Raw genomic sequence first — 22,419 nt, forward strand, 5'->3', positions numbered from 1 at the left:
GAAATGATATTAGGTAGGCAAAAGTATCTGCCTTAGATAGATATATAGCAGATTTCTAAAATTTAATAGGTACTTGGGATGGAAAAGACTTCATTGTTTTTTGTTATAACTACATTTTAGTAGGTGATAAGGTAATCTTAAAAATATTTAAAATTGAATTTTTTTGTGGTTAGGGGTGTTCGGTGTTCATGTAAATTGGAGGACATTTGGCACATTGACTTGGTGGATCTAATGGTTTTCACTTAGACCGATTGTATCTGATTTACTCCTAACATAACCCTGAAAAACTCAGTATACCTATTTTTCAGATGAGGACACTGAAGCTCGAAGAGGTTAAGTCACTTATTCAAGGTCACATAGCTACTGAGTGTCAGAGCTGAGACTGAGCCTAAGTTAAAAAAAGTCCGTGCACTTTCCACTCTGCTAACACTGCTGCTTTATTTATTAGTTGCCTACTTCAAGCAGGACGCTTAGAACTAGTTATTATTTTGACTTTTTTTCTATTTCTATTTCTATTCATTAATTCTTGCTCTTTCTTTTCTTCTTTCTTTGAGTTCCCACTGATCTTTTTAAGCTTTTAAGTTGGTTGATTAATGAATGAAAAGAAATATAAATTTACCTCTAAGTACTATTTCAGCTGCACTTTACAGGTTTTATTGTTATTTTTATTGTCATTTAGTTCTAAATATTTTGTTATTTTTTATTACTATTTTCATTGTCGTTCAGTTCTAAATATTTCAGATTTCTTTAATTCATGGGTTGTTTGTGCAATAATATAGTTTTATTTTCTAAATATATGACTTAACTTTTTAAAAAATGGCTAATTCCTAATTTAATTGTATTGTGGAATTATGTCTTGGAAATTTGTTGCTACTTTGGTGATTTTGTATGTGGACAAATTTTGTAAATATGTGCTTTCTTTAAGCGTCTCTTTGATGTTTCATATCTATTAGGTACAGAGTTCTGTGTAGATCTGTAACATCAAGCTTGGTTAAAATATTAATCTTCAAAATGAAATACTTATATTTTATTTTATTTATTTATTTTTTGCGAGGAAGATCGGCCCTGGGCTGACATCCATGCCCATCTTCCTCCACTTTACATGGGACGTGGCCACAGCATGGTTTGCCAAGCGCTGCATCGGTGTGTGCACGGGATCTGAACCGGTGAACCCTGGGCCGCCGCAGGGGAGCGTGCGCACTTAACCACTTGTGCCTCCAGGACGGCCCCTGAAATACTTACATTTTAGCCTTAAATTCTCAGTTTTAATATGTCAGGTAGTTTGGTGAATGGAATACCAGGAACTTGTGCTTTATTATTTATCTCATATTTATAATACTGAAGAGGAAATAACAAATAATTGATAAATCTAAAACAAAACAGTTCTAGTGTATGAACTTAATTTTCATATTAGGTCACGATAGACATTGTGAACAAATCTGCAGCTACAATAGGAAAGCAAAAATCATAGTTGTAGTTCAGATCTTACTTGAATTTTTTAATTTATATTTTCTTTTTTTAATTTATTTTTTATTGAGGTAACATTGGTTTATAACATTATATAAATTTCAGGTGTACATCATTGTATATCAATTTCTGTATAAATTACATCATGTTCACCACCAAAAGTCTAGTTGGCATCTGTCACCGTACAAATGTGCCCTTTACCCCTTTTCACCCACCCCACTTCCCCTCTGGTAACCACCAATCTGTTCTCTGTGTCTGTGTGTTTGTTTGTGGTGGTGGTTGTTTTATCTTCCACATATGAGTGAAATCATATGGTATTTGGTTTTCTCCCTCTGACTTATTTTGCTTAGTATAATACCCTCAAGATCTATTCATGTTTATATTTTCTTTATCATTGAAAAATTACAGGGCTGGCCCCGTGGCTTAGCGGTTAAGTGCTCGGGCTCCGCTACTGGCGGCCCGGGTTGGGATCCTGGCACGCACCGACGCACCGCTTCTCCGGCCATGCTGAGGCCGCATCCCACATAAAGCAACTAGAAGGATGTGTAACTATGACATACAACTATCTACTGGGGCTTTGGGGGAAAAAAAAAAAGGAGGAGGATTGGCAATAGATGTTAGCTCAGGGCTAATCTTCCTCAGCACAGAGGAGGATTAGCACGAATGTTAGCTCAGGGCTGATGTTCCTCACCAAAGAAAAAAAAAAAGAAAAGAAAAATTACAAACTCAGTGTTTTATTGAAAAGCAAAAACATCTTTTTTCCCCCACAAAGTTTTACCTGTAGATTCACATTCTAGCATATAAAGCAGACATTTGGAGCCTCTATTTTTTCAAGCCCCCATTATTTATGGTCTTTTCAAAATGAAGTTTTATTTTATCCTTCCTCTTGAATGTCTTATTAAAGTTTCAATTTTGAAATAATTTTAAAATAAGAGAAAAGTTGCAAAAGTAGGGCAAAGGGTCCCTGAAACCCTTTACTCAGATTCACCAGTTGTCAGCATTTTGCCACACATGCTTTATCGTTCCTACTTTCTCTCTATATACAGATTATATATTTTTTTCTTCACTTGAAAGTAAGTGGCTGCTATCATATCGGTCCACTCCTAAATATTTTGGTGTATTTTTTCTAAGAACAAGGACGCTCATTTAAAAATACCCCATGGTACCCTGATCAAAAGCAGGAAATGTAACACTGAAGCAATACTGTTATCCAGTCTGTGGACCCTATTTCAATTTCTCCAATTCCCCCAATAGTGGTCTTCATAGGAATTATTTCTTCTGGTCCAGAGTCTAGTCCAGGATCATGCATTGAATTTAATTTTCATGTGACTTCAGTCTTTTTTAATCTGGAATGTTTGTCAGGCTTCCTTTTTTTTTTTTTGTGAAGATCGGCCCTGAGCTAACATCCCATGGCAATCCTCCTCTTTTTGCTGAGGAAGACTGGCCCTGGGCTAACATCTGTGCCCATCTTCCTCTACTTTATATGGGACGCTGCCACAGCACGGCTTGACAAGCGGTGCATCGGTGCGCGCCTGGGATCCAAACCTGTGAACTCTTGGGCCGCCAAACCGGAGCACACGCACTTAATGGCTGCGCCGCCGGGCCAGCCCCCAAGCTTCTTTTGTCTTTCATGACACTAATATTTTTGAAGAGTTCAGGCCATTATTTTATAGAATGTCCCTCAATTTGAGTTTCTCTGAAATTTCCTCATGATTAGATTTAGATTATGCATTTTGGGTGGAAATACCTCAGAAGTGACATTATATTCATCTCAGTGCACTTGAGGAGATCCAGTGTTGGTTTGTCCCGTTGGTGGTGGTCATATGGTAGCTTTGATCACTTTGGCTAAAATGGTGTATGCCAGGTTTCTTCCCTGTAAAATTTGAATTAATAGGTATTTTGGGGGGAGATATTTCAAGACTGTGTAAATATCCTTTTTCTCACCAACGTTCATCCACTGGTTTTAGCATCTATTGATCATTCTTGCCTAATCAGTTATTATTATGATGTTTACTAATTGGTGGTTTTCTAACTGCATCATTCCTTTATTAGTTGGCATTGTATTGCAAAGAAGAGCTTTCTCTTCTTCCTCATTATTTGTTTCTATCACAGTGGACTCCTGGATTTTTGTTTTATTCAGTGGATTTATGGTCTGTTATAATCTGTTACTATCAGTATATACTTTGGTGCTCAGTTGTCCCAAATTGTCCAGTTGTAGGCCCTTTAAGCTGGCTCTTGTATACTTTTGGTATGTCTCCATCATTGAGCCCTTCCTTACTTTAGGTACAATAAAATGTTCTAGGCTTATCTCGTACATTTCCTGCCCCAGACCTGGAATTGGCTATTTCTCCAAGAAGCCTTGGCATTTCTTTCAGTGAATTATCTAAAGCAACATGGTATAATATTTCGAAGCCCAAACTCTATTGCTTGTTAGCTGAGTTGATTTGGTCAGATTATTTATATCTAAACCCCAGTTTTTATCTGGAAAATGAGGATTAAAATGGTACATATCTCATAGTGTTGTTGTGAGGATTAATTTAGGTAATTCACTTAAAGAACAGTGTGTGTCACGTAGTAAATGACATTAATGTTGCCTATTATTATTGTTATTATTATTACATTACTATTCCCTCTTTTTTCCCCCCTTTAACAGGATGATCTTTTAAAGAATTATCGAAGACGAAATTTTTTTATTTTTGTTTTTTGTTTGTTTTTTAATGGCTTTTCAGAATTTTAAATCGAATACAATTTGACATGACGGCAAAAAATGTAAGTATTTGTAAATTTTTAAATGTAAGTATTTTTAAAGTAAGTTGTACTTTTTCCTATGCATATTTTCTTCTCTGTTCTGATTAATCAGTTCAAACAATTGATTAGCCAAACAATTAATTCGTAATTGTTTTTGTTTATGCAAAGAATGAGATGGTAAACTTTAATGCTATTGAATATTATACCTTAGTGGGCATGGTAGCATTCTTGTAAGTTACTGACAAGTTGCTCCTTCTCAACAGGTGCAAAACTGCTATCTCCAGAAAGTTTCCCACCCCTTTCTTTTTTTGGGTACTGTAATTTGTTTTGGTACTTGCTGGAGAGTTACTTGGCCTTATTGAGAAAATCACTGTTTTCTTTGGCTCATTCTTTTTCTTTTGGATTTACTCAGAGAAAGGTGTATACTCAGACGTTCAGAAGAAGCTTGCTGTCCTCCATGAGATGGTTACTGAGGGGACAGTAGACCTTAGATGTTTTGGAGAAGTTACTCCATTTTTTTCTTCTGCTCAAGACTGTCATTTCTGAATCTACTTCTTTTCAAGTTATATTCTTATTGTTATTCTGTATCAGTGGATTTGTTTCCAGTTATGGTGAAGGATTATGCCAGAAAATAAATACTACAACATAGGGAAATAACTTATTATAATTGATCTAATGTTCCCGAATTATTATGTTGGAATCTTTGATTGCAGGTAACAGAAACCAGCTTAGGCTACCTTAAACAGAAAGGGAATTTATTATAAAGATACAGGGATGTCTCAGGGAATTCAAGAGTAGGAATTTAGTGGGCCCTCATAAAGATCTGAGTCCAGGAACTTGAAATCTACCAGGAATTGAAGCAATATTTGGTTTTCATTTGTCATCTCTGCTTGTCTCTGTGCATCTGCTTCATTACTCTGTCTTTCTGCAAATCATCTTCTGCATTTCTCCTGTCAGCATCTTGGTCTACATGTTACAGAACCAGCTTGCTCAGAGAGAGAGAAGAGTGAAAGAAGGAAGGGAGGCAGCCTGACGCATCCTATGTCAGCTCCAATTTCAGTCTCCTTGGGAGGACCTCTGGCACTGCTGGAGTCTGATACCCACTCTTGGTTTAGTTAGTTATGACCAGGAGAAGCAACCATTATATTGCGTAAAAAGATCTCCTTGTGAGCCAGCTAGTTCCAAGTACTACCCATTATACATCTAAAGAATGGCATTTAAAAAACCCCTTATTACTTATCTCTATTTTCCAACTATTAACCTTGCTTTTAACATGCGTTAGTAGCTGTAAGCAGATATAGATTTTGCTGCATTATCATCTAGTTAATTTTGTTAGGATAAATTATCAGGAGTAGTCTGTTTTAATCCAAGGTTCTTGTGTATATTTGTTGAAGTGCTGTTTGGAGAAAAGAAGAAGCAAAGTTTTAGTCCATGTATTGGGAATTTTTTTTCAGGATATTATCTTGATTTTCTCTCCTTTGGAAAAAAGGGGATGTAAAAGTTACCCTGAGCAACAAGATACTTTGGCTTAAAATGTGCCTTGAATCAAATATAATCTTCCTAGCCTTATATACAGTTTGCTATATATATTTTTTTAAAGATTTTATTTATTCATTTTTTTCCCCCCAAAGCCTCAGTAGATAGTTGCATGTCATAGGTTCACATCCTTCTAGTTGCTGTACGTGGGACTCGGCCTCGGGTTGGACGGAGAAGTGGTGCCTCGGGGCGCGCCTCGGATCCGAACCCGGGCCGCCAGCATCAGAGCGCGCGCACTTAACCACCAAGCCATGGAGCCGGCCCTACAGTTTGCTATATTAAAAGTTGTTTCCCTAAAGTAACGTAAAGCATTTGAACCAGTGGTAATTATACTCCTATTATTTTGTTTGTATATTTGCGAGAAATCAGACAGTGGGCAATACATTTCTCCTTATGCTATAGCAGCCTAGGGGGAGAGGGACAGTGATGAGCTGACCTTCTTCTGATACCCTGGAGTGAGGGAGTGGAGAGCAAGCCTCAGACTGGGCTGAAGCTTGTGGGAAAGAATTGAAATAGGCTGTCTAAAAATACCCAGTCAAGTTCACTATCCATTCTGCAATAGATAAGAACATTTTTGTGGCTTTTAACATCTTTTGTCAAGATACGTACTGAAAGGATTATACCGGTTTACAACACCATGGGGAATTCATTCTCCTCTCTCCCCTCTTGCCTTTCTTCAACAAACATATGTGCCTGACACTGTTCTAGGCTCCTGCCTTTTTGGGGCTTAGAGTAGTGTAGTGAGAGAAGACAATAAATAAATAGATAATGTCAGGTGGTGATAAATGTTTTGAAGAAAAATAAATCAGGGTAAGAGGAGAAAGAGTGATGGGGATGAGGGAAAGCTTTCAGCTAGGTACTCAGAAGAGTCCTTCTTAAGGAAATGACGTTTAGACAGAGAAATGCTCTTGAGTCTTGATCCAAGAAGAAGGAGCCGTGTGAATATCTGGAGAAAGAGCATTCCAGATAGAGGCAGGAGGAAGTGTGCCTGTTTAAGGACCAGCAAGATGACCTGTTCATAGATGGAGCACAGTAAACGAGGGAGAGTGGCAGGAGGTGAAGTCAGAAAGAAAGCAGGAGCTAGACCGTGTGGAGCCTGCAAGACTGGGGTGAGGGGTGTGGATTTTAAATGTCAGTGAGGAGCTCTTGGAGGTTTTGAGGATAGTTGCATGACCTGACTTAACATTAAATTTGTTCTGGCTACTGAATGAATAGACTGAAGAGGGGCATAGCAGAGGTGGCGGACTCATTTGGTACCTTATCCCAGTAGTTCAGACAGTAGGGTATGGTGTTTGGGCTGAGGTAATGATGTTGGAGATGGGGAAAAGTGGCTGGATCTAGGATGTGTTTGAAGGGACAGCCGTCAGGACTTATTGAGTAATTAGGATACAGGGGCAGGGAAGAAATTGAAGAAGACTTCTCAGTATTTGGCTTGTGTAACTGGGTAGTGGCTATGCTGTTTAACGAGGAGAGAAACTCTTGGGGAAGTGCAGGATTTTGTGGCAAACTCAGAAATTGTTTTGAACATATTGAAGTTGAGGGATCTAAAAACATCCAGATGGAGATATTGGCTAGGCAGTTTGGTAAATGACTCTGGAGCTCAGGGGAAAGCTTGGGGCTGGATATAGAAATTTTGGAGTCATTTCATATTAAATTATTTTAACACAGTGGATTCTATAGTATGTGCATGGATAGAGAATACATGAGGACCAAGGTCTGAGCACAGGGATTCTCCAATATCTGGGGAGGAGCTGAAGCACAAAGGAGACTCAAGGAATGGCCAAGAAGGAAGGAAGCAGTGTTATCGTGTTGATCTGGAAGCCAAGTGAAGAAAGTATTTCAAGGAGGGATGGTCAGTGTGAGAAGTGACTCGTAGATGTGGAAGAGATTGCCCAGGTCTATGGACGCATCATTAAACATATATTCAAATATTTACATCTTTATTTTCTGTTTCTCATTTTGCATTTCTCTTATGAGAACAGTTTTTTGTGAAGAGTTACTTTTGCCTTATCCATGCCATACTAGGTCTCTTATGGTTGCAAGTGATAGAAAGCTTATTCAAAATAGCTTAAGGCAGGGGCCGGCCAGTGGTGCAAGCGGTTAAGTGTGCGCGCTCCCCTGCGGCGGCCCAGGGTTCGCTGGTTCGGATCCCCGGCGCGCACTGACGCACCACTTGGCAAGCCATGCTGTGGCGGCATCCCATATAAGCGGAGGAAGATAGGCATGGACGTTAGCGCAGGGCCAGTCTTCCTGAGCAAAAAAAGAGGAGGATTGACAAAAAAAGAGGAGGATTGGCAGATGTTAGCACAGGGCTGATCTCCTCACAAAAGAAAAAAAATAGCTTAAGGCAAAAAGTGGAATGTATTGATTCACATAACTGAAAAGTCTGGAGTGCTCTGCTCTGGCTTCAAACACATCTGGATTCGGGGGATCAAGTGATAGTGTCAGGGCTCTGTCTCCCTTTTCCTGTCTCTTGGCTCTATCTGATGGCATAATGGCCTATATGGGCCTTATAGTGCTTATCTCAGAAGACGAGAAGGAACTTGTCTTTTTTAGCATTTGTATTTCAGATTCCATGGGGAAGCTTTGGTTGACCCTGCTTGGCCAACCACATGCTTAGACAAGCCAGTGTGGAGAAAATAGTGGGGTACCGTAAATGGCCAGGTCTAGGTCATGGGTCCACTTCTGCTGCTATAGCACAAGTGAGGCTCCTTCCGCAACTACATGGATTGTGGGATGGATCGTTTTGCAAAAGGACTTCTGCAGAGCTGGCACTATATTCATTGTATCTGGGATAAAATTGTTATCAAATAGTACCTAGTATCCAGTGATACTCTTCTAGACCGAAAATGCAGGTGTGTTCTAACTTAAGCTCACTCAATATACAATAAAGAATTTGAAAGATAATTTGAGGTATAATTTTTTTCCCTGTCAAAGAATCTTTTAAGAAATATGTAAGCCATAATACTCATTACAGAAAAATTAGAAAATACAAGTAAAGAAAAGAAACTAGACTAGAGATTATCAGCAAAATTTTGGCTAGGAAGACATCAGGTATATAAACAAATGTGTATATATATAAACCAAAATGTATATATATTATATGTTTTTTAATAAAAATGAGGTCATACTGTTTTGTAACCTACTATTTAACTTAATCTTTATGATGGTCTTTTCTTATCTTGATATCTCTGCAACATCATTTTAAATGCTGTTTTATGTTATCTATTATATAGACGTTACACCAGTTTCTTAATATTGGCCATTAAGTTATTTCCTTTTTTTTTTTTTAACTTTTTTGTTTATTTTTGCTTACTCATTGGATTATTTCCATGAGGCAAAGTCATATAAAATTACTAGCCCAAAGTGTGTGTGCTTTTTTGGAGCTTTTGATTCATATTGCTAAATTGCATTTCAGAAAGATTGCGCCAATTTATATATTTACCGGTGGTGTATGAGAGGGCCATTTCTGTTTAGTTTCTTTTTAATATTTTTCAATATACTCAGCAAAAAATGGTATGTGATTTTTTACATTTCTCTGATTACTAATTAGATCAAAGTGGTATTCTGTATGTTTATTGGTCATTTTAATTTCTCTTTAATAAGTTCTCTGTGTCAGTGTTTGTATTAAAAGCCATTGCCATTTGAATAACAACCCACACTGGAATATTGCTTTGCCAGTAACAAACATGGTCACAAAATTATTTTATTTGATCCAGAGAGCTCTTGGAGTTTGTTGTACACATAGCTGTTGTCATCCTCATTTTGTAGTGACAGTTTCGGGGTCCCCTCTCTTGTGAATGGTAGAGCTGAACTTGGAGCACAGGTCATCTCACTGTGAATCCTGTTTTCTTTCAGTTATGTCAATCTGAAATGTTAAATATCAGTGAAATTATATTGCTGTTATTGGGGAATATGGTTTGATTCTTAAAAATTGGGCTTGGCTGTTTTCTATTCAACAGATATTTAGTGACTGCTTAGAGTATGCAGCACAGCTTTTGAATATCCAGATAGAAAACTTTTCTAGGACCTTATTAGTTGAAAAATTTTACATAAAATGAGTTCACTTTTTTCTCTTGCTCTGTGAAACATTATGGAAAGATCCTTTTTAAAAAGAGTAAGAAAAGAATAGCTAATATTTTTAAATGCCTTTCCTAGTCAACTTTTTCTATCAAATAATCTACTTTTTCTTTGAGTCTTTAAACTATAAAGTGTTTATGAAAGCAGAAATTAATGCACTTTGAAGTTTTAATTAAATAAATTTTAGTAGTATTTATATAAGCTCTAAATGCAAATACCTCCATCTATGAGACCAAAATTCGCGTACAATATTGACTTATAATTGACCTTTAGAGTATAATTTGTTGGCTATTAAGTTGCAGGTGTACAACTGCTTAAAAAGTTTCCAGATTCGTTTGCTGCCTTACTCTGCAGAAGTTGGATATTAAGAGCAGGTGTTTAAACATAACAGTAATCCAGTAACTGTGAACTCTTGACTGTGAATATGTGGTTTTGGTTGAGGTTTTTGCCGTTATCTTTGTATAATAACAAAAAGATGTAAACTGATATTTTTGAAGTTATTGTAATACATGTATTTAAACGGTCACATTGTATTAAGCATGGAATATATATAATATATATATTCCCTTCTTTGCTTTCTTTTTATAGTAGAACACCAACAAAAATTTTCTCTTCCTCTTTTTTTATAGCAGAAGAGTTTTGAAATGGAAGGCATGTTAGTGATACCACAGTAAACTCTTGGCATTTACACATTGAACACTAACATTAATATTTGTGAACCACTCTGGAGATCCATGTGGTGGTAATTTGTCTCAAAGGGTTTATTTCTAACAATACTTATAAGAAACTAGACAGAATTAAATATCTGCACCATTATCTACATAGAGTTAAGAAGCTATATTTTAGATGTCTTCATCTCAGCTGCTGTTGTAAAAATTTAATATTAGATGCTAAAGATAGGCATCAGAATTACTTTTTCATGATCTGAACCATACGTAGAAATATTTCTTCTAACATAAGACAAAAAGAAACAGCTATTAGTAGAGCATTGAATTACCAAATAATGAAATAATTAGCTCTTACATTATGAAATTGTAAAGTATCAAAGGAGTGCTTATGAAGAATATATAATGTTAAAGCAGTGGGTAGTTTAAAAACATAAGTCAACTGTACACATATAAAGTTATAAAGCTTTGTGTGCTTTAAAATCCTTTCAGTGTGGTAGTACTTTGAAAGGATATTTGAGGTACCAAATTAGCATTGATGTTTCAAGATCACAAATCTACAAGGATTAAAATAATAATATAATAGTAACAGTAGAACCATTTATTGGATGCTTGCTTTGTGTCAAGTTTTAAAAAATGAAAGATTTTTTTTTCCTGGCCCTGTAATAAATTTTTAAAACTGTGTTTGATGATGCTACCATATTTAGCTCTATAATTCCAAGTAGTCCCATGGACGTCACATTAAATGAAATAAATTGTCTAAAGGTGAATTTATAAACATACCTGCTATGAGTAGTCCCTCAAGTATCATACTAATAGTAATAAATGTTAACATGGGTTGAGCACTTCATGTCAAGCACTGTGCTCTATGCTTTACCTGGATTATTTTACTTAATCTTTCTAACAACCTGAATTGATAAGTACTTCTAGCACCCTCCAATCTTCAGATGAGAAGACCGAGACATAAAGAGCTTATGTGACCGTGGTCACGCACGTAGTAGGCTTGACGAGCCAGAATATGACACCTGGGCAGTTGCACTTGAGGCCTGTTGACCTCAACTCTGTGTTGTGGTATTAATGGTCTTTATTTGATCCATTACAGGTACTAATGCTGAAAGGCGTTATAGGCAGTGATGATTAACAGTAAAAATTAGGGGCAGCAATGAGGGTAGAATTTTGGTATATCTATTGGCAGCTTCACGGCTGCCACATTACTTGCTTTCAAAAAACCGTCAGTAAAATCTATAGATCTCAGTTCTACTATAAGTAACATTATTTCATTAATCTTTATCTTGATCTGGAAATTCTTTTTTTTCCCCCATTTCAAGCAATATGGCAACATTTTTAAAAATCTTACTCCTATAGTTGATATAATTAATTCATTTTTATGCGACTGTATATAATATTTGATATGGACCTCTGGTGGTAGGTATAAAATAGCTTGTTATATGATCACATAATACTTAAGATCCTATTTTTAATTTTTTAAACTGTTTTATTTAGGTTGGTTTGAGTTCCACAAATGCAGAACTAAGAGGATTTATAGATCAAAATCTCAGTCCAACAAAAGGTAAGGACAGTTGAATAAAAGTTTTCTACATTGAGCTAGTTTTTGCATTTGTTTTATAAAATATGCAGTTACATGAATTACTTTATGTATAATAATAATTATATTACTGTGTTGTGTTATCGTATACCAAATAACTTGTATCATGTGAACGTCAGTTGCCTCTGAGAGGTAGGGAGAGAGTATGAATGTGAGTGTGACTTTTCTCTGTCTGTTTCCTGAGAGGTCTCTAAGTCCATACTTGATCAATGATCCTGTTATAATTGAAACTAGCTATTCAAGCCACTTTCTTCTTGATTTTCTTGTTTGAGAGCCCTACTTTTTAGTAGTTTAACTTGTAAGGAAGTATGGTTGAATGGATTAATATATATATAATTCCTGTGACTAATATATGGTTTACTGGAGAAATGCTTATATCAGAAATCTGGCCCACCAGTACAAGAATTTATGCAGGACACTGGCAGTATCTTTCAGTAGTATCTTTTAGTATGTAGAGATTACATACTGAAATATTTATGGTTGAAACAACATGATGTCTGGGATTGTCTTCCAAATAATCCACTGGGGGAAGAAAAAGTAAAGCAGATTTATAGATAGATAAAACAAATTATAGATAAAACAAAATTGGCTGTGAGTTGATTAATTGTTTAAGCTGGGCGATAGCTATATGGAGTTTCATTATTCCTCTCTCTCTCGTTCTCTCTTCTTTTGTATGTTTGAAATTTTTCATTATAAAAGGTGGGAACAAAATGTATGCCATTACAATACAAATAGCTGTGAGAGAAAGAAACATCAGCTTCCTCAAAGGGTGTATGTCTTTGGAGAGGTAGGCTATATACTCTGGAGAGAAGGCTAGAGAAATCTCTATTTGAGTACAGTAGTCCCCACTTATCCCAGGTTTCGCTTTCCACGGTTTCACTTTCTGCAGTTTCAGTTACCCATGGTCAGCTGCTGTCCAAAAGTATTAAATGGAAAATTCGAGAAATAAACAGTTCATAAGTTTTAAATTGCGTGCTATTCTGAGTGGCGTGATGAAATCTTGTGCCATCTCACTCCCTTCCACCCAGGATATGAATCATCCCTTTGTGCAGTATATCCCCACTGTATATGCTACCCGCCCCTTAGTAACTTAGTAGCATCTTGGATATCAGATTGACTGTCGCTGTATCGCAGTGCTTGTGTTCAAGTAACCCTTATTTTACTTAATAATGGCCCCAAAGTACAAGAGTAATGATGCTAGCAATTCAGATATGCCAAAGTGAAGCCTTAAATTGCTTCAAGTTAAAAGGTGAAAGTTCTTGACTTAATAAGGAAAGAAAAAAATCAAATGCTGAGGTTGCTAAGATTTATGGTAACTTTTATTATGATATGTTGTTATAATTGTTCTATTTTATTATTAGTTATTGTTGTTAATCTCTTACTGTGCCTAATTTATAAGTTAAACTTAATCACAGGTATGCATGTACTGGAAAAAACATAGCGTATATAGAGTTTGGTACTATCTGCGGTTTTAAGCATCCACTGGGGGTCTTTGAACGTATCCCCTGCTGATGAGGGGGAACTACATGTATAAAAATATCTAGCTTAATAATAATAATAGTCTGCAGAATTATTCTGAGAATTTAAATATATATTATGAAGCAATGAAAGAGATACTTCAAGCCTTGAGGCTTCTCAATTTTCTTGAATTTTCTTTTATTGCGGTAAAATATGCATAACATAAAAGTTACCACTTTAACCATTTTTAGGTTTGCAGTTCAGTGGGATTAAGTACATTCATATTGTACAACTGTCACCACCATCCATATCCATAACGCTTTTCATCTTGCAAAACTAAAGCTTATACCCGTTAAATAATAACTGCCCATTCGTTCCTCCTCTAAGCTCCTGGCAACACCATTCTGCTTTCTGTCTCTATGATTTTGACCACCCTAAATACCTCATAAAAGTAGAATCACACAGTATTTGTCTTTTGTGACTGGCTTATTTCACTTAGCATAATGACCTCAAGGTTCCTCCATGTTGTGGCTAGTGTATGGCAGAATTTCCTTCCTTTTTGGGGCTGAATACTAGTCCATTTTATGTATATACCACATTTTGCTTATTCAGTTGTCTGTCGATGGACACATGGATTGCTTCCATGTTTTAGCTATTGTGAATAAAGCTGCTATGAATATAGAAGTACAAATATCTCTTCAAGACCCTGCTTTCAATTCTTTTGGGTATATACCTAGAAGTGGAATTGCTGGATCATGTGGTAATTCTATTTTTAATTTTTTGAGGAATTGCCATTCCAATTTCCACAGTAGCTGTACCATTTTACATTCCCACCAATGGTGCCCAAGGGTTCCAGTTTCTCCACGTCCTTGCCAACACTGGTTATTTTCTTTTGTTTTTTTTTTAAATAGTCATTGTCCTAATGAGTGTGAGATGGTATCTCGTGGTTTTGATTTGCATTTCCCTAGTGATTAGTGATTTTGAGCATCTTTTCATGTGCGTATTGGCCATTTGTATATTTTCTTTGGAGAAATGACTACTGAAGTCCTTTATGCTTCTCAATTTTTTTTTCACTTGATGGCATACATAGAAGATGATAACATTTATCGGATGCGCTAGGGCTAAACAGAGGAGGCTGCTTAAGTTCAGGAGTAAGCTAGCCAGGAGCTCCAGCTGCTTCAGGCCACTCCTGGCTACCACAAAGATCTGAGGAAATCAGTATCTTAGTACACCCATAGCCTATTCACAACATGAAGTTGGGAATCTCTGCTCTAATATAAGGTAATATTCAGGTCAGAAGAAGGAACTGGGAACCACAAACTTGGTAGATACGGAGAACTGTGATATTTAGTAGTGGGATGGGGATAATGATGATGCAGTGATCTTCAAAATAAGAAGGGAGTGGATGCCAAGTCATACAAAGTAGAAGGGTGACATAGAAAAAAAGCCTTCAAAAGACAGAAGACAAAGAAAGAAGAACGAGGGTTTAGGTGAGAGGGGTTGTCTTTGATGGTAGACTAGGCATCTGAAGGGTAAGAAAGACGGTCATAAGGTCAGCCCTGAAGGTGTGGTGATGATACCACTCAAGTTTAGCTGTAGAGTGTAACCTACTCAATTTGTTTGACTTTATAGAACAGATGGAGAAGAGGGAGACAGGGAATCCTTTAAGAGGCAAGGGCTAGGGAAGTTGGGTTTAGACACAGCTATTTGTTTAAAAAGAAAATTATCTTCTTCGAGCTGTTGGCTGGTGGCAGCAGAAGGAATCCAGATTAAGTAAACCAACAGGATTTGGAAAAGAGGTTTCTTTTAATTATTTTTTAAATTGATGAAAATCAGTTAATATTTAATATAGACCCAAGATGAGAATTGTATTGGAAGTAAAATGTAGAAAAGTATTTTACTTAATTGAAATGATAATGTAGCAATGATACTATAAAAAATTTTGAAAATTAGAAAAAAAATTCTATCACCCTAACATAACCTTTTCTTTTCTTTTTTTTTTAAAGATTTTATTTATTTATTTTTTCCCCCCAAAGCCCCGGTAGATAGTTGTATGTCATAGCTGCACATCCTTCTAGTTGCTGTATGTGGGACGCAGCCTCAGCATGGCCGGAGATGCGGTGCGTCGCTGCTCCCCTGGGATCCAAACCGGGGCCGCCAGCAGCGGAGTGTGGGTACTTAACCGCTAATCCACCGGGCCGGCCCAACCTTTTCTTTTTTGTATATTATTTTTTATTCATTATTCATAGACTTATGTTTTATAGTTATAAAGCCAGTACACATCTAATTTTCTTTTCTGCTTTTTTGACCAACTGCAAAGAACACTTTCCATATTTCAATAGTTTTTGTAAATACTGTTCTTAAAGCTTCATACTATTTCATTGTGTTTATGAATCATAATTTATTAAACATTTTCCCATTTTCTTATTGCTGGATATTTAAGTCTTTTTTTGTTGGTGGTTTTATATATATGATGTGTATTTGTTTATATGCATGAAATATATATACACATGCATAGATATATATATATCTATATCTGTGCAGTTATGATGTTGTTGAACATCCAATGAATGTCTTTAGTCAGCTAAGTTTTTGTTTCTTTAGATTTATTTTCTTAAGATAAATACTCAGAAGTACAGTTACTGGGTCATTTCCCAGCTTAAAACCTTTTAAACAACTTCCTATTTAAAATAGAATAAAGTCCCAAACTCCTTACTACATTATATCCCTGCATATATTTTCATTCTTATTTCTGTCACTTATTTGTACCCACTATGCTTCAGCCACACTGATATTTTTTGGTGGGGAGCCATTTGGCAATATCTATGAGGAAATTTTAAAATGTTGATTTCTTTTGGCCATGTAATTAAGCTTTTAAGAGTCTGCGTTAGGGAAGTAATCTTAAATATAAAACAAGAAACCATAATTCTTTTTTTTTGTGTGTGAGAAAGATCAGCCCTGAGCTAACGTCCATGCCAATCCTCTTTTTGCTGAGGAAGACCGGCCCTGAGCTAACATCTATTGCCAATCCTCCTCCTTTTTTTCCCTTTTTCTCCCCAAAGCCCCAGTAGATAGTTGTATGTCATAGTTGCACATCCTTCTAGTTGCTGTATGTGGGACGCCGCCTCAGCATGGCCGGACAAGTGGTGCGTCAGTGCACGGAACCCGGGCCGCCAGCGGAGCGCCCGCACTTAACCGCTAAGCCACGGGGCCAGCCCTGAAACCATAATTCTTTATCTTTGGTTTTTAGCATTTGACTATGATGTGCCTAGATGTGGGGTTTTTTTTTTTTTTTTTTGTATTTATTCTGCTTGTGGTTCACTGAACTTCTAAAGTTACATCTTTCACCACATTTGTGAAAGTTTTGGCTATTATATCTGCAAATTTTTTTCTACCTTTTGTTTTGCTCTCGTTTTGGAACTTCAATTACATGTATGTTAGCTCTTTTGGTATTGGTCTGTGGGTCCTGAGGTTTTGTTCATTTTTTCCCCGTTTAATCCTGTGTTCTTCATGTTGGAAATTTTCTATTAATCTACCTTCAAGTTGACTTTTTTTTCTGTTATCACCATTCTGCTTTTAATCTTATTCAATGAATTTTTAATTTCAGATATTGCATTTTTCAGTTCTAGAATTTCCATTTGGTTCTAGTTCTCTACTGAAAATTCCTGTCTTTTTGTTCATTATGAGACTGTTTTCCTTTACATCCTTAGTGTAGTTGTAATAGCTGCTGTAAAATTCTTCTCTGTTGGTTCCAACATCTGAGTCATCTCAGGGTCACATTCATTGGTTGCCTTCTCCCTAGAGAATGGGTCACATTCTCCTGTTTTTTCATATGTTAAGTGATTTTGAACATATCCTGGACATTATAAATATGTTGTAAAGACTCTGGACTTGTTTTTATTCTTCCAAAGAGTGTTGTTCTCTTTGTTTTAGTAGGCACTTAACTTCATTGGATTCTAACTGCAAACTTTGTCTTGCCTGTGGTGGAGTGGCAATTCAAATCTTATTTTAGTTAAAAAAATTTTTTAGGCTTAGCTGGGATTCTTAAAATCTACCCCATGTATGTGTGGTTCAGGAGTCAGTCAAAGATTTAGACAGAGTTTATGTACAAGATTTGGAGTTTTCCCTGTCTGGGTCTCTCCATCTAGTTTCCCCCCTTTTCAGCAACCATGTTTATTCCAAACTCTGTTGCTTAGTTCTTCAAGCCAGTAAGACTGTTTTTTCTGTGGTTGTTTTAGCACAGTGCATAGCACAGACTGGTGCCTCCCCTCTGGCTAAAAGCCATAGAAAATAGGAAACTCACCTGGCTAAACAAGTACAATTCTGTTGGTCTCTTTGTGTTGCTTTGAGATACTTATTTTTTATGTTTTATCCAGAATTTAGAGTTGTTATCCGCTAGAGTGTTGGTTCAGTAGGAGCTAAATGGTCATACCAGAAGCAGAACTAGAAAGTGATTTAAAAAGATACTTATTGTGGTACCATTTATTGCTGATCCTAAAATGTAGATGGAAATGTAAGGGTCCCAGAATAGCCAAAATGATCTTGAAAAAGGAGAAAAAATTGGAGGACACATTTCCTGATTTCAAAACTTGCTATAAAGCTATAGTTTATAAAGACTGTGTGTTACTGCCTTAAGGATAAATACACAGATCAATGGGATAGTATTGAAAGTTCATAAATAAGTGCACATTTATGGTCAATTGATTTTTTTTTTTCCCAAGGAAGATTAGCCCTGAGCTAACATCTGTTGCCAATCCTCCTCTTTTTGCTGAGGAAGATTGGCCCTGGGCTAACATCCATGCCCATCTTCCTCTACTTTATATGGGATGCCGTCACAGCATGGCTTGACAAGTGGTGTGTCGGTCCACTCCTGGGATCTGAACCTGTGAACCCTGGGTAACTGAAGCAGAGTGCAGGAACTTAACCGCTATGCTACTGGGCCGGCTCCCTATGTTCAATTGATGCTTTTTTGCGTGTGTGAGGAATATCAGCCCTGAGCTAACATCCGACGCCAATCCTCCTCTTTTGCTGAGGAAGATTGGCCCTGGGCTAACATCCATGCCCATCTTCCTCTACTTTATATGGGACGCTGCCACAGCATGGCTTGACAAGCAGTGTGTTGGTGTGAACCCAGGATCCGAACCTGCGGAACCTGGGCCACCAAAACAGTGCGTGCACTTAACCACTGTGCCACCAGGCCGGCCCTGTCAATTGATTTTTGGCAAGGGTGCTAAGACAATTCATTGGGAGACGAATAGTCTTTTCAAAAAATGGTGCTGGGACAACTGGATATCCACATGTGAAACCATAAGTTGGACTCCTGTCTCTTACTATATACAAAAATTAACTCAAACTGATAAAGACCAAAATGTAAGAGCTAAAACTATAAAACATTTAGAAGAAAACACAGGCATAAATCTTCAGTGGTTTTTTTTTTTTTTTTTAGATAAGACACCAAAGATGAAGCAACAAAAGAAAAAATAAGTAAATTGGACTTCATCAAAATTAAAAACTTTTGTGCTTTAGAGGACACTGTATTAGTTTGGACTGCCATAATAAAATGCCATACACTGGGTGACTTAAACAACAGAAATTTATTTCTCAGAGTCCTGAGGCTGGCAAGTCTAAGATTAAGGTGCTGGCCCATTTGGTTCCTCGTGAGAGCTCTTTTCCTGGGTAACAGACTACTACCTTTTTGCTGTGTCTTCACATGAGAGAAAGAGAGAGAGTAAGCTCTCTGATATCTCTTATAAGGGCATGAATCCCATCAGGATGGCCCCACTCTCATGACCTCGTCTAACCCTGACTACTTCCCAAAGGCCCCCCTTCAGATATCATCACATTGGGGGTTAGAGCTTCAGCGTATGAATTTTGAGAGGGTACATTCAGTCCGTAACAGACACTGTCAAGAAAATGAAAAGAGAAACCACAGAATGGGAGAAAATATTTGCAAATTATATATGTGATAAGGGACTAGCATGCAGAATATGCAAAGAACTCTTGCAGCTCAATAATAAAAAAAGATAAATACTCAATTTAAAATAAGGCAAAGGATTTAAAGAAGATATTCCAATGATCAATATACACATGAAAAAATGTTCAACATTATTAGTAATCAAGGAGATGCAAATCAAAACTATGGTGAGATATCACTTCACCCCAGTAGGCTGGCTAGAATAAAAAAGACAGATAATAACAAGTATTGGAGAGAATATGAAGAAATCAAAACCCCACATATTGCTAGTGGAAATGTATAATGATGCAGCTTCTTTGGTAAATATTCTGGCTGTTTCTCAGACAGTTAAACATAAGAGTTACCATATGATCCAGCATTTGGACTCCTAGGACTATACCCGGGAGACCTGAAAACACATATCCACACAAAAACTTGTACATGATGTTTCTAGCAGCAGTATTCATAATAGCCAAAAAGTGGAAACAACCCAAATGTCCATCAATGGATGAATGGATAAAGAAAAAGTGGGCTATCTATATAATGGAATAGTATTCAGCAATAAAAAGGAATGAAGTACTGATACATACTGCAACATAAATTAACCTTGAAAGCATTATGCTAAGTAAAAGAAGCCATATGCTAAGTAAAAGAAGCCAAATATTATGTGATTCCTTTTATATGAAATGTCCAGAATAGGTAGATTCATAGAGACAAAACACAGAAGAGTGGTTGCCGGGGATGGATGGCGGGGAGGGAGGCTAGGGAGTGACTGCTAATAGTTACCATTTCTTTTATTGTGGTAAAATATACATAATACAATATTTATCATTTTAACCATTTGTAAGTATACAATCCAGTGGCATTAAATAAATTCACAATGTGGTGTAATGTAACCATCACCATTCTTTATACCCAACCCTTTTCAGCATCCCCAGCAAAAACTTTATACCCAGAAAACAATTTGTCCCCTCTTCCCAGCCCCTGTAACCTATTCTATTTTCTGTTTCTTGATTTCGCCTCTTCTAGGTATCTCATATAAGTGGAATCATGCAATATTTGCCATTTTGTGCCTATCTTATTTCACTGAGCACAGTGTTTTCAAGGTCTATCCATGTTGTAACATACATCAAAATTTCATTCCTTTTTATGGCTGAATAGTATTCTGTATTCCATTGTATGTGTATACTACATTTTGGATATCCTTTCTTCTGTTGATGGATACCTGGGTTATTTCCACCTTTTAGCAGTTGTGAAAATGCTACTGTGAACACTGGTATGCATATATATATGTTTGAGTCCCTGGTCTCAGTTCTTTTGGGTATATACCTAGGAGTAGAATTACTGAGTCATATGGCAGTGCTATGTTTAACCTTTTGAGAAACCAACAAACTGTTTACATCATTGTGAAGTGGCTGCACCATTTTACATTTCTACCAACGGTTTCGTCAGAGTTAGAATTTCTCAACATCCTCGACAGCACTGTTTTTCTTTTATAGCTATCTTAGTATGTATGAAGTGATATCTCATTGTGGTTTTGATTTGCATTTCCCTAAAGACTAGTGATGTTGATCATTTTGTCATATGCTTATTGGCCATTTGTGTATCTTTTTTGAAGAAATGTCTATTCAAGTCCTTTGCCCATTTTTGAATTGGATTGTTTGTTTTTTGGAGTTGAGTTTTATGAATTCTTTATATATTCTGGATGCTAATCCCTTATGAGATAAATGATTTACAAATATTTTCTCCCATTCAGTAGGTTGTCTTTTTGCTTTCTTATTAGTATCCTTGATGTACAAAAGTTCTTTATTTTGATGAAATCCAATTCTCTTGTGGCCTGTGCTTTTGGTGTCATATCCATTAAATGGTTGCCAAATCTAGTGTCATGAAGACTTTTCTCAATGTTTTCTTCTAAGAATTTTATAGTTTTAGCTCTTAAGTTTAGATCTTTGATCCATTTTGAGTTAATTTTTGTATATGATGTAAGATAAGCATCAAACTGGCATATGGATATCCAGTTTTTCCAGAAACATTTGTTGAAAAGACTGCCCTTTTCCCATTTAATGGTCTTGGCACCCTTGTCCAAAATCAATTGGCCATATGTGTGAGGGTTTAATTTGGGCTTTTTATTCTATTTCGTTGGTCTGTATGTCTCTCTCTATGTCAGTACCATAATGTTTAAATATAGTTTTGTAGTACGTTTCAAAGTTGAGAGGTGTGAATCCTTCAACTTGATTCTTCTTTTTCAAGATTGTTGTGGCTGTTTAGGACCCTTGGAATTCTACGTGAATTTGAGGATCAGCTTTTCCATTCCTGTGAAAAATTTTTAGAATTTTTTAGAATAAAATTTTTACAGACATGTTAGCAAAGTGGGCCGGCCCCGTGGCTTAGCAGTTAAGTGCGCGTGCTCTGCTACTGGTGGCCTGGGTTTGGATCCCGGGCGCGCACTGACGCACCGCTTCTCCGGCCATGCTGAGGCGGCGTCACATACAGCAACTGGAAGGATGTGCAACTATGACATACAACTATCTACTGGGGCTTTGGGGGGAAAAAAAAAGGAGGAGGATTGGCAATAGATGTTAGCTCAGAGCCGGTCTTCCTCAGCAAAAAGAGGAGGATTAGCATGGATGTTAGCTCAGGGCTGATCTTCCTCACACACACAAAAAATAAATAAATAGACACATTAGCAAAGAAAAAAAAAAGTATCAAATGCTGTGCTAAACAGGATACAGTAAAGATACAATGAGTTTGGATATGTAACTGCTAAAACTTGTTTGGAAAGGTTTTGGATATACGTATCAACAGCCATACTCTTTGATTTAGTAATTCTTCTGGAAATCTGGCCTAAAGAAACAATATATTTTGTTTTATTTTTTGTCATAATCAACCTTATGGTATATAGACAA

At 36.7% G+C, this 22,419-nt stretch overlaps 1 protein-coding gene across 8 annotated transcripts in view; it reads left to right on the forward strand.

Moving 5' to 3' along the window:
* Window positions 1-22,419, forward strand: part of TFDP2 (transcription factor Dp-2) — a 172,920-nt gene that overhangs the window by 34,536 nt on the left and 115,965 nt on the right. For 4 of the 8 annotated variants that reach the window (XM_058551860.1, XM_058551821.1, XM_058551830.1 and 1 more), the window contains exon 2: window positions 12,000-12,066. The exons of 1 other annotated variant lie outside the window; for it this stretch is intronic. Coding sequence is in view for 3 of the 7 variants with exons in the window: in XM_058551805.1 (XP_058407788.1) it covers window positions 4,222-4,236; window positions 12,000-12,066 (82 nt within the window). In the remaining 4 variants the exon portion in view is untranslated. Of the gene's footprint in view, window positions 1-4,120; window positions 4,237-11,999; window positions 12,067-22,419 lie in introns of all 8 variants that reach the window. 3 more of the 8 variants (XM_058551805.1, XM_058551811.1, XM_058551797.1) reach the window with 1 other exon arrangement.

The sequence above is a fragment of the Diceros bicornis genome, chromosome 2 (genome assembly GCF_020826845.1).
Source record: "Diceros bicornis minor isolate mBicDic1 chromosome 2, mDicBic1.mat.cur, whole genome shotgun sequence".
Lineage (NCBI taxonomy): Eukaryota > Metazoa > Chordata > Mammalia > Perissodactyla > Rhinocerotidae > Diceros > Diceros bicornis.